The sequence below is a fragment of the Gavia stellata genome, chromosome 7 (genome assembly GCF_030936135.1).
Source record: "Gavia stellata isolate bGavSte3 chromosome 7, bGavSte3.hap2, whole genome shotgun sequence".
Classification (NCBI taxonomy): Eukaryota; Metazoa; Chordata; class Aves; order Gaviiformes; family Gaviidae; genus Gavia; species Gavia stellata.
Genome location: NC_082600.1, coordinates 28,185,564 through 28,202,329, shown reverse-complemented (window position 1 = coordinate 28,202,329; position 16,766 = coordinate 28,185,564). Strand labels below are relative to the sequence as shown.

Below are 16,766 nucleotides of genomic sequence, written 5' to 3'. Positions count from 1 at the left end.
AGATCTTTTGATATAAATTTCTGATGTATCTTTCTTCTTAAATTTTGCAATTTCTTCTTACAAGTGCAATTTGTAGAAGAAACAGACAGATCTTTGATAAGAAATCTCTGTAAATATTATTATTTAGTGTTAATCGTTGTAGGTCCTTTGCTTATTACTATATTTATTTTTGGAAATCTAGTTAGCTGTTAAGGAAATATTTGGCTTAAGATAAAATTGATACAATGATCTAGGTGCTTCATAAAATGCATGGATGATGAAAGAATAATTGCTTATAATAAATATTGTACTGAATTACCTGTCAGGGAGCGCAAAAGTGTTTGTACATTCACCTCTTACACTGATTTTTTTTTTTTTTTTTTCTTCCCCCCTTTCCCTCAGAAGACACCAGTAGTTCAGAAAGAATCTCAAGCAGCAGAAAATGAATCTCGGCCTAAAGATGAGCTGTTAACATATAATAAGCAGGTGAAGCAGGTAAGCAGGTTTAGTACTATTGTGAGATAGTATTAGTTTTCCCATGCTTAAGGTTTTGATGCTTTAGAGCGTACAGAGGTCTGCAAGCTGTTTCCTTACCACCTGCCCTTTAAAAGATTTTCTATAAAACAGGTCTTCATACTGGTCTTACAGCTTAAGGTTAGAAGAAAAAACAAATTAAGGTTCATTCGGTCAAATGTTGGGTTAGGCTTTTCTTTATGAGATTGGAAAGAAGATTACAAATGAAACAACGTATAAATAGAATCCTAATCTACATTTAACAAGTGGATGCCTTCCTGGAAAATGGCGTAATGCTCAATATCCTTTTGGTTTTGCAATATTTCACACATGACAAAAACTGTCATTAGAATATCAACTCTATAAAGCTTAGATTTTTAATAGAGAACACATATCAAGTTTATAGAGACAGTACCACAGAGGACAAATTTGTTGCAAAGACCAAATAATGTCTTTTCCCATATATTGTCAGTTTTTAGCGTTCTGGTATTTCAAGTCTATAACCAGATACTAAAATAAAATCCTAACCTGGTTCCTTCTGCAGCTTTGATGTAAATGATTACTTTGCCATAAATTTATTATATATGCTTATTGTAAAGCAGAATAATTATATTTACAGTGGTATAATGAGAAGGACAACCAAGAATGGGGTATGTTTCCACTAGGCAATGTTATGTGCAGAGATAGCAGATAGCCTTGGCCTAAACTTAAATAAGTGAGATGAACACAAGGTTGGATAAGCTACATGGGAAGACAGATACAGGTGTTGAAAAGGAGGAGATAAAGGGACCAAAATGAAAAAAGAATGAGAGACAGACGTGGAATGCTTGTTGATAGCCCAATATTTGCGAGTATGTTGTTTCAAGGCCTAGGCCTCTGTCATAAGGCAGAGGTCTAGTCAAAATGAGAAACCTTCTGAATGTTGAAGGGCCTTGCTTCAAGCTGCTTCTTCAGCTCCTCCCGCTGACTGTAGTTTGGCCCTGATTGGGTCTCTTCAAGCTGCATGGAGAAAGGGATAGAGAGAGGTAGGCACGCGCCTGGAATTCCAGAAATTATCAACGAACTTCCCTGATCAATTTTAGGATAGCCAAGAACCAAAGATACACACAGCTTACCCTGAAGAGCTAAGGGACAGGGGAGCTCTGGGAGTGAGTCACAGGGAGACGACAGAAACTCCCCATCAGTCCTGGCACTGCATTCTGCAATGGGGCTGCAGTGGACATGAAGCAGAGCCCTAAGTGGCCTGGTGATGCTGGCCTGAGCAGTTCCAGTCGGCAGGCATTCTTCTACAGCTAAGGATTCATATTTCCTAGCAACTTTTGTGGTAGCCAAATTATTTCTGTTAGATGGGTTAGAGTTCTTCTGTTGAAGAAAATGGATGAAAAGGAAATTATATTACTTTTAAAAAATTCTGCTTAATTAGAAAAAATACTGTGTTTTGAAATTTTCCTTACAATATTTGTTTATTGGTCAGAAATGTTTCTAATCCTTCAGTAACTGAAATCTCATGTGCCGTCTGTACTTGGCTATAATGTTTTATATAAATAATATTAATAATGGTGTTTGCAGGTACTTTTAAGAATCTACTCTGCAACATCAGTTGATCTGTTTGTTACTAAACTAAATATGCTAAATGATGCGTAAACAATACACAGTACAATGTCACTGATGGTAATTTTTATAATATTTAAGAATATAGTAAGATTATTTGTTATTTCTAAATTATATACTATTTGCCAACAGAACAGTTTTCCAGTTATTTAAACAGTACTGGGGTACTGTGATGATGGTTTTTGGACAGTATTATTTTGGGCAGCATGCCACTTCTATAATGCACTGGTGGTATTGTTGCAACAAGACCCATCAGTGTGCGTTCAGTGATCTTACAACACAAAGTAGTTTGCAAGATTGGCACCTGAAAAGTTAACATACCTTTTTTTTTGTAATGGTTGGACTTGATGATCTTACAGGTCTTTTCCAACCTTAGTGATTCTGTGATTCTGTGATTTGGTTCTATTTAACACAAGTAGTACGTAATTTAAATATATTATTTAATTTGAAAGTGCATGCTTTCACTTTTACACACAGAAAAAATAATGGAGACAAAATTTTAGAAAAAGAAAGAGAAATGGTTTTAAGAACCCATATGTATTAGCTAAATGCTCTATTGCATCCTTAGCAGAACTATTTGATACAGAGTAACGGCAATGTACTGTATATTAGTATTTCTATAGAACACTAGTCATCGGCATTTTTCTGTGACATCATATTTTTTGAAATTATTTTGCTTTGCTTAGTGGGCTGCAGGGCCCATGCAATTTCAAGATAAATTGATTGATTGTGAAGGTGAACATGCAAATTTGGTTATACACAAGCAGATGAAAAAATGCAGATATTTGCTTTAGTTATTGTAATTTTATGTTACATCTGTAACAGAATTACATAAATATTTTGATTAAAAAGTTAGGTGTTAGTTCATCAACATTTTTACAAAGAACATGAAATAAAATATGAGATTATATAAATTTAAAATGTCCATCTAATAGTAAGTGTGTTGGCTCATGTTCTCTGATATTAGGCTTAAAGGAACTCCTCTCTACTTAGTATAGTTTCCATAATTTATTAGCAACAGTATGTTGAAGTCCCCCTTTGTGATGTTTCACAAAAAAGATGAGATCACAGAACTTTGGCTTATGATTTTAAAATAGTAGCTGCTGTAATTTTAGTTTTGGAGGTTTTCATTAACCACGTCGGTGTCTAAGACATCGACAAATGTTGCTGAGTATCTTCTGTTACTTTGGATGTCACTTACATGGCATTTTTTTTCAAATTATTTGAGTATCTGGTCATTCCAAAAGCTGGTAATGGCAATGCATCCAATCGGGTTACTTTTCTTCTTTAAATTGGACAAGAGATCATAACAGAAACGTTTACCTGACATTCAAAAGCAAAAATCATAGTCTTATATTTGGCTCATTTTAATGATACATTTTCAGGAAGACATATTACTTTCAAACTTTTCCGTATTCCTTATTTTGTTAGCCTATTTTCTCCATGTAAAACTTTGACTTCCAGTTTCTCTGGTAAACATCAAACATCTGACTTCAGTCCTTCATATTTTTTCATGTATGTGCTGATATAAACAGAGGTGTTGGTTTCAAAAATAAACTGACAATATATGAAACCATCTTAATTTTGAATAAGCCTTTTCAGAAGGTAGTGACTCATTTAGGTATCTTTTACAGTTCTCAGTATCTTTTACTTGGTGATTAATATACTTGTTTATGACCTATAAACTTCCATAATTTTTTCATGCAGTGATTTCTTCTAAGAACTTAAATACTGCTGAAGTTGTCAGTAGATACAGACATTGTGCCCAGTTATATTCTGGGATAATTAAAGCATGTGAGTGGACAAAGAAGAGTAAAATCCTATGCTTTTGTGATTCATTTAATCAGATATGTGACTGAAAATCTTAATTAGAAAGGCATTTGGGCACAACAGTTGTATTCTTTGGGTTCCTATAAATTAAGCTAGCCAGCCTTACAGACATAATTACCATGGTGTATCAGGAAGAGCTGGGCAAAAAAGTGGACTTACTTTTCATATTGAGAGAGAAATTTTTTTCAAGACAAAGCACTTTAAAATTCCTTTTCCCCACTGTGTTGTTCTCTTTCTGTCTGTCTTTGTTACGCTCTGATTATACTTCTTTATTTTCTTGATCCTGCTTTGTTGTGTTATGTATGTAAGCTTTTAAGTGGAGTTCAGAAGAATCCTTTTTATTGATGGCATTGCTAGTCTGTTTTAGGAAGATGTTTAACAGTTTGCAGGAAACAGAATTGTGGAATGGTTGACGTTGGAAGGGACCTCTGGAGGCCATCACAATATGGGAAAAGCAGCACAAGGGTATAGATCCTGAAGCTGAGTTTTATGAAACACATGTAGATGCTTTGGCAGCAATGATGACTTCAGTAGTTCCTTTTCCTTGCTGTTTACTCTTGCTCCTGGATTACAGTGAGCTGCCCCCACAAAATTTCTATGTGGGGACACTCTACAAAGGGAATCAGAGATCTGGATTAATTTCTGCCTTCCTTTCACATTTCTTTTAGTATTTTTTTTTTCAACATGGATCAGTTACCTGATCTATTTCACAGTGTGAAAAAACAATTTTTGGCACAACTAAGCAGGTGGTGCTCTAATAAATAGGAATGAGCAGCTGTGGGTGGGAAGAGTAGGAATTCCTTCCATCTGTATTCCTGCTGAAGCTCCTGTATTTAATAAACAAAACCTTGAAGAAACTTTTCTAAAAATGTCATCCTTTAAACTATGTGTATCTCTTTGAATTCGCTTAAAAATATAATAAAAATTTTATGTGTTCATGCTTTTCTAGGTTTAATAGTTCTGAACAGTAATATTATGATTTTGATGCTCTTTTGATTAATATATTGAAATACACGCATCTTACACACTATTCAGAAATGCAATTTAGGTAGGGCACATTGGAAATTTTGTTTTACAACACTTTTCAGCTTGTTTTGTATCCTGAATAGCTGTGGGTGCTGCTATAATCTGCGTAGTGACAGCAATTCTAAACTACTTTAGTTTAATTGAATTGTGTTTTCTGATGGTCAGAGTTGCTTGTGTGCCATTGCTCCTTGTTCTACTCCAGAGTTGGTGTGAAAATATCAATATAACTTACCAGTTTGTAACACTGTGTTTATCTTCTGTTCATGAACATTTTAGGCTCCATCCTCGGATGTGTTACAGGTGGAAGGAAAAGCAATATCAAAAATTAAACCGAATGAAGTTCAGAAAGAGCTACAAAAGGAATATGGCTTGCAACAATCTCTGCCTCCTCAGGCTTCAAATGTCAAGTAATTTTTTAATCTTATTTCATTATTATAAGAAAATATTGAAAATATATTAAGTTATTAGTGCATAGCATGATAGATAAGTTTGGAGAAGAAACAATGCCGTCCCCCCGAATTTGGATCTGAACACTTGCAATTTCTGATCTAAATTATCAAGTTTAGTTTGGTATCTCCAGTTTTAATTTGCTATTTATCTCCTTGAAATAGTTCTGATTTATGTTTTTTAAAATCCAGAGGGCCTATTCAGGCCTGCTGTATGCAGATGAAACTTCTCTTGACTGCAGTAGAAACTGAAGTTGCTTATGTGGGGGTTGAATTTGTCCATACAATTCCAAGCATAATCTAATCAAAATAATTAAAAACAAACAATGGAAAATACCACAAATTTAATATAAGCAATGCCAGCTGTAAGTCATCATCTTTAAATAGAGAAGATGTATTAAAAATTCATTAACTTGAATTTGTATTACAGTCAGTGCTTGTCTGAAATTCAGGAGATTTTACATGGAGAGCTGTAATTTAAGGACAACTGCTTATTATCTTGTTCTTGTCATAGGTTGTATCTGTCGTTCTGTAGTAGGAGTGAAAATTACAAAAGTAGTACAGACCGTGTCCTAATTTAACTGATCCTGTCCATCCCATGTCAAGTGAGACTCTTCAGTTTTATGGTCTTCACTGCTAATAAGATCTTTATAGATAGCTTTGTTTAGATGTACCATAGGTTGCTTCTTCACTTCTCTATTGAGAAAAGGGGAAAAAAAAGAAGCAGCTTTAATTATTAGCTTTTGTTGTTCTTAGGGTCCTGAAAGGTCTATTGGATACAGAAGAGAGCCTTTTTATGGCAGGCCTAAAGTTTGTAAATGGATAATACTTTCAATTAAGTAGCTGAGAATAGTCATGGGAAAAGAATGCTTAAGTTTATGAAACAGTCAAATTGGCATTTAAGTGACCCTTTGCATGCCATTGCTTATCTGCATTGCTTAAAGATCATTTGGTTAGCAAGATTATATATTAAAACAAATAGTGTCAACAGACAATGAGTGTTTTACCTTCAATAAATACTTACTGTCAGATTATCAATGGTGCAGAAACTGCACGATTTTCTAAAAAACCTGTATTTAGTGCATTAAGTGAAGGTAATGTAGGCCACACACATAGTATTGTTTTTTCATGTCCCCTTTTTTCCAAAGAATGATAAATAGTCTGTTTTAGGAGAGTATGTGCTGTAAAAACATTCACCTTTACCTGCAGCATGCCCCAAATATTTCAGTTTACATTGATAAAGCATTCAGTTAGTTAATTCAATGAAATGATAAACTTCTATACAACACCAGTTATGATAATGCAATTAAAATAACATTAAAATTGTTTTTATTTATTTAAATTAAATGACAAAACTTAGAGAAAAAGTTCCTAGAGAATTTAAAAACTATTTTGCCTGCCATCGTTTACAGAAATCACTCCAAATATTGTAAGTTCAAAGTTAAACTGTTTGCCACCTTTTTTTTTTTTTTAATTGTGTGGTAATTGCATTGCAGAGAAAGTGAACTGTGTTAGAGCATTCTGAGGTAAACTACTATAAAGATTTATGAAGATTATATACTCTCTATCAAGTTAAAAACGCAGTGTGAAATATTTCTTTCTAATTTTAAATTAATGTCATCTACTTATTAAAGCACTGATCTCTGATTTCACACTCCAAAACAGTTACTTATTTCCGTTTATGCTGTAAATGTATTCAATTAGTTAAAAAAATTATCCTTTGTGTTAAATGGGGTTGCTGTAAGCATGCCTTAAATCCTAATTAGTCTCATGTGTTGTGTGATTGAGTTGCTTTTCAAACTGGATATTTCATTTTTATGTTTAACTTTCACGTTTTATTTCATAACTTTGACCCTGTTCTCATTCAGACAGAAATGCCACTGATTTCAGTAGAGGCTTTGGATTGTAAGATCTGGTGAAACTGTCTTGTTGAAGCATAAAGTAACTAGGCTCTTTTCTATACATTAAAGTTGTATGGCTTGAAAAAAATATTTTGAGCAGTTCTAATTAAAATTAAAAGACTTACTGACACTTTCCTGTTGGGTTGTCATGTGCCTATAAACTTAGGGACTCAAACTATATTAATGTAACAGATATATCTGGTATATACTTGATGTGATAGTTTCTTGATTGTGAGTCAAATTTCTGTTATATTACACTGATTTTCGTGGGTTTTTTCTTTACATGTGTGATTTTTATATTCTACTTTTTTGCTGTCATTATTTTTCAGAAAACGTAAGCAAATATAAAATATTATTTTTGTAACTTGAATATGTATTGTATGATAAATCAATCTTGTGTTTTGCCTTACTTCACTTTGTAGTTCTTGCTGATTTCCCCTTTATATTTATATTTTTATTTTATTTTATATTTATATTTTTTATTTATAACATAAGGCATAGTTCTCAATAAAACAAAAACCAAGTTGTTGAAAATGTCATTGTCTCAGGAGAACCTCAGAAAAATAGTTAAACCTGAAAACTATTCAGTGTAATTTCAAAGTGGAGTTTTAACCATTTTCATTTGGGATTTTCTCTTAAAATATGAAGATACTTATGAACTTTCATTAAAAGTAGCATACATTTGGGGAGCCATTTCTGAGTTTTTTACATCTCGGACATTTTCCATATACTGCTCTTCACATTGTAACTGTCTGCACGTTAGACATTTATTAACTTTGTAGAGTTCATACAGTAGCTGAAGACTGTTTTTAGAATTTGATCCATGGCCTGTGGAAGTCAATAGACTTTCATCATCTTCAGCACAACTTAGATTGGAGGGTTAAATGGTAGAATTTTTTAGTTATTAACTTTTCAAAGATAGTCAAAGACCCGGTGTTTCCTTTAAAATCAACAGCTGAATTGAAAAGCTAGGAAGAAGTTTAAGTGACGGCATATCATAAAACTAATTAAAAGTTTTGAGAGTATTTACGAGGTACTCTGTCATGGGAGAGAATTTGCAGATGAATATATATGTAACATTTTAACATAACATTTATTCACATACCCAGTTTAAGCTGTAAATCAGCATTACTTGGTTTAAGTTTTCCATGCAGCAAGTGAAAGCTCTACTTAAGTTGGGAAAGTAAAATTGTGACTACTGCACTTATTTTTTACTTGAAAATTACCGACATTTTAGCTTTTACCTGTTTTTCTTTTCTAAATAATTTGATCTCTAATTTTAGTAGAAATTACTTTGTCAAGTATTTATGTTAGCAATTTATATCCTATGGTCTGATATATGTCATGATGTAGTATTTGATAAACTATGTTCTTTAGAATATAGAGAATGGATATTAAGATTCTTGATTTTTTTGTTTTCCTTTTTAGAGGTCAACATTATCCCAGCATTCATCGTCTATGTACTGCTTTTCCTAGTTTTATATTGCCTCCTTATTTACAACTGGTTTCTAGAGTTTATCATACTTTAGACAGAAGAGGTCATAATATCTTATTTACAGCAGAGGACACAGACAATAAGGAGGAAGAAACAATGTGTTCCAAATGTATTTATTTGAAAGAGCAATCTGAAAGCAAAAGGTATGAACTTACTTATTTTCAGAGTTACTATGATTTAATTAATTTTCTAAGTTAAAGGATTATATGTTGAGAAATAACTTTCATGGTGTTTCAGTATTTAGTAGTTTCAAAGAAGTGGCAAAGAAAAAGATTTGAAAAAAATTTGCCTTACTTGGTAGATGTGTTTTAAAATAATTAGAACAAGGGTACTAAAAGTCTTGTATCTTGCTTAGAATGTAAAATATATTGTTTGTTTTTAAAAATAAATTGCATTTTATAGACATATTTTAAGTTATATGTTACAATTTAGTTTATAAATATTTTAATTTTTATACCTCATTCTACTCACATGAGAGGTCCCATTGACATAACAAGAAATACTGAGCAAATAGAGTAGGCTGTCTGTGAATGTAAAATTCTGCAATAGTAAAAGGTTTAAAGTGCACACCCACTAGCCCTTTATCACAGAGACAATCTTACCTCAATCCTGATTCTACAAGCACTTAGGAACAAGCATAACTTTAAGTAATTGAGTATAGTTCTGTTGAGCTTAACATATGCACAAAGTTAAGCACATACAGAACTGGGACCTAGATAAACTTGTAGTCAAAAGTATTCATTGCATATGTAAAAGGTAGTCATGTGATAACTGCAGGATCCTGCATCTTTAGTGAATGAGGAGCTGAAGTAGAACAAAATGCATAATAAGTAATTTTTCTGAGGTTGATGCAGCATGTAAAAAGAGATCTGTCAAAAAATTTCTTCTATAAGAAGTAGTGAGGAAATGTAAATGTATTTTGGAATAAACCTACTCAGTTTTATCATATTATTATATTACCAATTTTTATATTTGATGGTAGTGAATTCCTAAATCTTGTTTTTTTCTAATTTGTTTTTTTAACATCTTTTGCACTAAAAAAATATGCGTATGAATGAATAAGAAGCATATTCTTATTTCATTGCTTATTACTTTGGTTACATCTTTGATTTTTTGTGACTTTCTAGTTTATATAGTAAAGTCAAAAAATTCAGAATTGGAGCCTTAATACTCTCAAGTTTTTCCTGATAGTTTTTCAGACTGGCATTTTGCTACTTACAGTTTCTATGTATCACCAGCTCCAGAAATACAAAATTCCTGCTCATAAAGTCTGTAGTGATCTGAAGAAAGGTAGAGTGGTAAATAAGGATAAGGCTAGGTCAGTTTTACAGGGCAATTTGTGTAGCTTGTTAACTTGGGCTCACTTGAAAAACATGCGTTTTAGTGCAGCCAAATGCAAGGTCATAAGGATAAGAATAGGGGATTAGGGTCATCCTTTGTAGGAGGGTAGATTGTATTCTGAAAAGCAGTAACTCTGAAAGGAGCTTTACAGTCTTGAAAGATAAGCAACAGAAGATGGCTGTGTAATATTCTCTGAACTTTAAATTAAACATGTTTACCTTAAAATAAAGGAGGTGAGACATTAGCAATAATACAGAAAAAAAGTTTTGGGATTAGAAATACTATTCAGAGCTTTTCTGTTCCAGGTAAGTGCTCTAACAACTGAGATAGTCATGTCACCACTTGTTCTGTCTCTTGACTACATGACTTTTGCATTCTTTTCTGCTCAACAGCACAACTTCCTGTACCCAGAATGGTCAAATAATCTAATGGTGAGTGAGGTTTGGATCCTCAGATAAGCAATGAATTTTCATTTCCTGGCTCTGTGCTTCAATAATGAATTATCATAAAGAGGTGGAAATTACCACTCTGCTTTTTTTCCTCTCTTATAAAAGAAAAAAAAAAATCACCTTGCCCTTCCTTGTAAGAATAGATGCATCCACCCTTAGAAGAGGCCTCTGTGTTCTGGATTTGAAATGGAGGGAAATTTCTGCCTGCAGCCCCTGAAAAACCTAAGCTCCAGAGAGGGGCACCAGATTTCCTGTTGGCTAAATCTGTGATTCTTCTTCCATATGAAGGTTTCTAGGAATGTTGTAAACTTAATATACTCAACAGAGTGTTCCAAATACCATTCTAGGGGAGCAAGCAGAAGTGTCGATTCCTGTATGCAATCTCTCTTTTTCTTGAATACCAGTTCTATATTAAGACATTTTAAAAGATCATTATGTTGGTTTTACACAAGAGATATAGAGTTGGTTTGAATATGTTACCTCCATGGTATAGTTTCTGATGCAAGAGGATTTGCTAAACAAAAACATAACGGACCCAGTAGTTGAGGTTTCAGTCTAGACAAATTGAGAGTAGCTATAAGATTTCAATGTATAGCAATGAAAGTAGCAGCTTCTGAAATTATCCATTATTTACAGCCTTTAAATCAAAACTGGATTTCTTTCTGAGATATATCCTGAGTTTCACCCAGCAAATTACGAGCTTGATGCAGGAATACTGATGAAATTTTATCACCTGTATTATTTAGAAGGTTAGGTTGGGTAATCATGATGCTTCTCTCTGATCTTAAAATATGAATTCATAAATTGCTTTATGAAAGTTTTTAGTTATTGAATTATTTTGATGTAGTCAAGATTACCCTAACCATCAAGGATGGCATTATTTCAGGGTACAGGATTAGGCCCTGATGTTTCCCTTTGGTTTTTGTGAGCTTCTGCTTCTGTCAGGAATTTGGGTAGCATGTGAATATAATTCATGGCCATAATTGGAGTGTTTGCTTTTGATTCAGCAGCATTTTCTGTCTGTTGGACAGATACAGAGAATATAAGGACTCAATGAGAACAAGGACACTGATCAGCATTGTAAGCAGGGGTTTCAGCATACCAGTAGCCCAGCCATTAACTGTTTTGCAGGTGATGGTGGAAAAGGATTTAAGGAAATTCTGAGAGAATAAATTGATGGCTGTAGTGAGCTTTTCTCAGATGTGAGAGGCAGCATGAGGGTGGGCAAAAAGATGTTCAAAAAGGAAAAAAAGGAAGTCAGTGATGGAGTCAGAAGTCACAAAAATAGAAGTTGTTATTGCTTTACTGATCTAGAAATGACAAAAAAGGAACGGCTGTGAAGGCTTTGAAAGCAGAGGAGCATCTTATATTTGAATGGGCTTCTCTTTTTCTATTACTTCAAAGAATGGGATAACATTCAAAGGAAGCAACTGTGATCTTTGCATTAGTGCTTTGCATGAATATGAACAGAACAAGGTGATGCTTGTCTAGGCTAAAGAAGTGCATGCAGCAGCAAGCGAGATGAAATTAGATACCAGACTTCAGCTTTGTAGAGAGATTAGAAAAAGACTTCAATTTTAGAATGTTGTGAATGATGCCTGTGTTCTGAGCCTGTGTGAATGATGGGATGCTAGCCATAGTGATGAAGAAAGTAAGTAGTGGGGAGGCCATGAAGGTTGAAAAGGGAGAGGCTCATAAGATCCTTATCTTTCGGCCTTGCTGAGCTGGCACTGGCAGCTTGACATCCCTAAGGGGAAGATCATCTGATCTTTTTTGTTGGTGCAGAACAGAGTGATGAATCACTCTCTGATTCATTACCATGGAGAGGGAACGTGTACATGGTCTTTCACTAGAACATTGTGGGACATGGTTTAGTGGGCATGGTGGTGTTGGGTTGATGGTTGGACTTGACGATTTTACAGGTCTTTTCCAACCTTAGTGATTCTGTGGTTACTAGAAATAGAGTACAGGAAGAAGAGAAGAGAGTAGAGGACAGAATCCCTTGAAATACCCAGGAAGCTGAAGGAGTTAGATGGGAGTGGAACTAGGAGAGATGAATTGTAGAAGCTATGGGAGGACGGGATTTGAAGAAGAGAATGGTTTGGTTTTCAAGAAGTAGCCAACAGGTTGAGAAAATTGAGGGTGTGTCTGAGCTTTATGAGTCAGTAGAAATTTTTGGGAAAAAATTTTTACATTGAGAGCTACATTCTCCGGAGATGAAGAGAACTAAAGTTTAAAAAGAAGCCCATACCAAAATTCCTTGCTGAATTCGTTTAATCCTTGAGATCTAGAAAACTAAATTCTTTGGAGCACTGCCATCTAGTGGTACCATCTACCATAATCTTCTGGTTTTAATTTTTAAAACTGGTTGCCTCATGTGAGTCTTGAAGGTCACAGGTATCATTTACCTGACACTAATTTAGATCTGTTTAAGCCGATCACATTTTATTACTGACCAATTCCCTGCATTTAGCTAATTTCACAAATGCAAATGATCTATGTGGGGGTAAGCATGATTTCTGTGTAGTGGATAGTAACATTCAAATTACTTTGTCAACTATTTAAATAGCAATAGATCTATATTTTTTCTGTACTAGTTCTGAGTTCTTCTGTGAAATAATCTTGTTTGACTGTAACAAAGACCAAAGAAGCCTACAGTGGTAGGATTTTATGGTAGATCAGATAGGCAAGCAATAATTTTCTTGCTTTAAAGTATCATCTTCACTATGAAAAATACCCACAGGCTTAAAAATATATGTAACTTTTTATTCACGTCCCCCAAAAATGTCTTGCAAAGCAGGGTGTATCAACTTATCCAGCTATAAACTTCCCAAGGTCAGCTACAACACTCTCCTGGGATTAACTGTATTAAGTTTATTTCATCAGATAGCAAAGGTGCCTTGCTTTTGCTCTCCTGTTTAATCTTGGCATACTCTGCAGACATTAGTTATCTGAGAGTTTAAAAAGCTACTTTTTTAGCTATGAAGACGAGTATTCAGCTAAATATATTTTTATGAAGGTTATATATGGATAGTCAAACCTGTTCCTGGCAGATATTCTACAAAAATTTTAACAGGATTTGTAGCTTCACGTTATGTTTGTTAAGATTCCTTCATGCAGGAATGCCTTCATCTTCCTAAGACATTCTGATTTTACAGTTCTTTACCAGCAGATGGAAACAGAGTATTACTAGATCAGTATTATTATTACTTGGAGCTTTCCTCCATGTTGCTTGTCTCTTCAGAAATGAAAAGTCTGAATGCTGTTTCACATTAACTCACAGTTGCTTTCTTAGTATAAATTCCTTGAATTGAAAACTATTTATGACAAAAGTGCCCTAAAAGAGGGACAGCTCTTTTTATATTGTTCATTTAAAATACTTTTAGCTGCCAAATGCTGAGGAAAATTTTGATTGTTTTATACCTTTTTGTATCTTGTATAACTTCACTTGACGTTGCTTTTATGCAGACATCCACCTTGAAGAGTCAGAACCATCAAATATTTAGATGTAAAGAAAAACTAGGAAGGGCAAACACTTGTCAAAAGTTAGGTTTTCAGTTCTTGTTTTTCTTCTCTTTAAGAAATAGGTCTTTTGTCAAAGCTTCCACTTGAAGAAAGGAACATTCCAGAAAAGAGTTCAAGAACTACTCCCAGATCTATAATCTTTCTTTCTGTGTAAGAACTACAACTTCTGGGCTAATGATACATTTTAAGGATTCCTTTTTAAACATCCAAATGTACTTCAGAAGGCATTTTGTTTGCTAAATCAAATGGCTAGTTCTCAGTTATGTTGAGACCCCTCATTTACACAGTATTCTGATAATTTAAATAGGTCTTAAAATGGAAATACATTGCAATTAGCATAAATGAGAATCAAGTCCACTATAGCAGGTATACGTCTGACAGTGAAATTGCAAGTAACAGAAGTTGCACAATTTAGTTCCATGAATGCACAAAGAAACGTCATTATTAATTTAGTGTTAGCAGAAAACCTACCCCAAACCTGACTAACACCAGTAGATGTCACTGTTGGCATATGCCAACGTGTTGAGAAAAGTCAAGTGTTCCATGTAATGTGTATTTTAATTTACATACATTTATGGATACCTGAATATATGAAATTGAGTGTTTTTTCTTGTTCTTTTGTATATGTATTACATATTTCACCATTTATTGCATTCTGTGCTTGTAATTGCTAGTACAGTAAGAACTATATAAGTGAGAACTTCAGTAATTATTGTACTATAAAACAAGCTACAAGAAAATAGCAAAAAATATAAATGTAACTTCTACTCTCTGTTAAATAAAAATATTCTTTATAATTTTATGTATAAATCCTGTAAAATATCTGTTTAAGTGATAAATGCTAATAGTTGTTGCTACTAATCTCTAAAGTAGCTTTACCAGCTTGGTAGTAGTAATAGATCATTCAAATCTGAATTTCCCTTTAGAGGTGCCAGGAACAAAGGAAATATAGGTAGAACAGTTATTACAGGGTTTTATACATATATATATACACACACACATATGCATATATAAACATACTTATGAGTTACTGTGTTAGGTAAAAGTGTTCACTATTTTTGGAAATTGAAAGTGTAAATAGATAGGAAATTGGAATGTATAATTATTTCAGACTACAAATTTCTGAAGTGAAATATTCCTTTTGTGAGGTGTTTGCCATAGGTAGATTTATTTAAAAAAAGGGGCAAACAAAAAATCAGAATCCAATCCCCAAGTAATCACATAAGGTGCTGTTCAAAATCAGCCAGACATTCCTGCTGAAATCAGTTCTCTTTGGCATTTAAGTATATCTGACTGTAAGTACAGCACTCAAGTGGTGTATTTGCCATGCATGAAGTTATGCATGTAATGCCTTTCATATTAATTTAGAGCTTAGTGTTATGTTTTTCTTGTGACTTCTGTAATATACACTGTGGACCAGATCATGAAAGTCATCTTAAAATTATTTGGTGTGTGACTACAAAAATTACAAGTTTGGCACTAGATTTCCATTGTATATTAAGTAATTTCAATCTTTAGTTTAGAAAAGACATTTTATTCATCAATTATTTCTAATTTGATTTAAATTTTACCTAATTTTCTTTGTCTCTAACAGCACAGAAATAGCTTGGTTGTTAATAATTGACATAGTCAGAGTAATTTATTCATCTTTTATGTTGCTGCAGAATTTATTATGAAGGAGTTCCTATTTCAGAGCAATTCCAGAATAATCGGATGGATGGGATTCACTTTCTTCCCCCTCATACATCAAAAAATCTAACTGAACGCCAAAAAGTAGCTGAATATTGTCTTAAAAAGCCACAACTGCAACTGTTAGGAGAAAAAGTAAGAAATAATTTTAATAAATGTGTGCTGTACATGCACAGCCCTACAAATGAAGACACAAAATCCAGGGGGAAAAAGATGTTGGTTTTTTTATTGTCATGCAACAAAAGAACAGAACACCTTGGAAATAAAGTTCTTCTGATTTTTCAACATTTGACAGTATGCAATATAAAAATGTATATGGAGATTTTCACCAATGGGGAATGTTGTTCTAAAACCTCGTGTCTCTCTCTCAGTTCTTAATTCCTTGTCTGAACTAATAAAATACACTAATGTGCTAATTAATAACAAACAAAACCACTAAAAGAGCAAACCAGGTAGTTCATTCAGGCTGTGGAGCCCTGTAGCTCTCAGGATTTTGTTGTATTCAGTGGGGTTGTTTTTGACAAAATCATGTTTAGCAGAAAACAATAGTTCAGATTCAGTACAGACATTTATAAACTGGGTTTATGTTAGTTGATAACTGAATTGTATTGGTTTTGAAGGTTTCAATTTATCCAGAAGCTTTAAAAATGTTTTGGGCTCCAGCTCCACCAAAATTCTCTGCTCCAATTTCTTCATTAAAGGAAATTTTATTTCCTACATATGAGGTAAATGTTTTAAATGTATTTTTAGTGTTCCCATCTTTTGCAGAAATACATGTCCTTTTCTAACATTATGTTTGTTAACTGTAATAGTTGTATTTTATGCTGCTATCTTATTAACACTTCTGTATATTCTAAGCACAGAATATAATTCATTGTACAATTTGTAATAGTAGGTATTGAATAGTATTGTTTCATTTTCTACAATAATAAAGTTCCTGGTAGTAATTATTTTAATTACC

The 16,766-nt window shown here is 33.5% G+C and overlaps 1 protein-coding gene across 1 annotated transcript in view; it reads left to right on the top strand.

Annotated features, from left to right (window-relative positions):
* The window catches only part of TTC6 (tetratricopeptide repeat domain 6), a 71,880-nt gene that overhangs the window by 16,165 nt on the left and 38,949 nt on the right, over positions 1-16,766 (top strand). The window contains exons 4-7 of the mRNA XM_059819535.1: positions 382-474; positions 5,236-5,366; positions 8,735-8,944; positions 15,781-15,940. Coding sequence (XP_059675518.1) covers positions 382-474; positions 5,236-5,366; positions 8,735-8,944; positions 15,781-15,940 — 594 coding nt within the window. The remainder of the gene's footprint in view (positions 1-381; positions 475-5,235; positions 5,367-8,734; positions 8,945-15,780; positions 15,941-16,766) is intronic.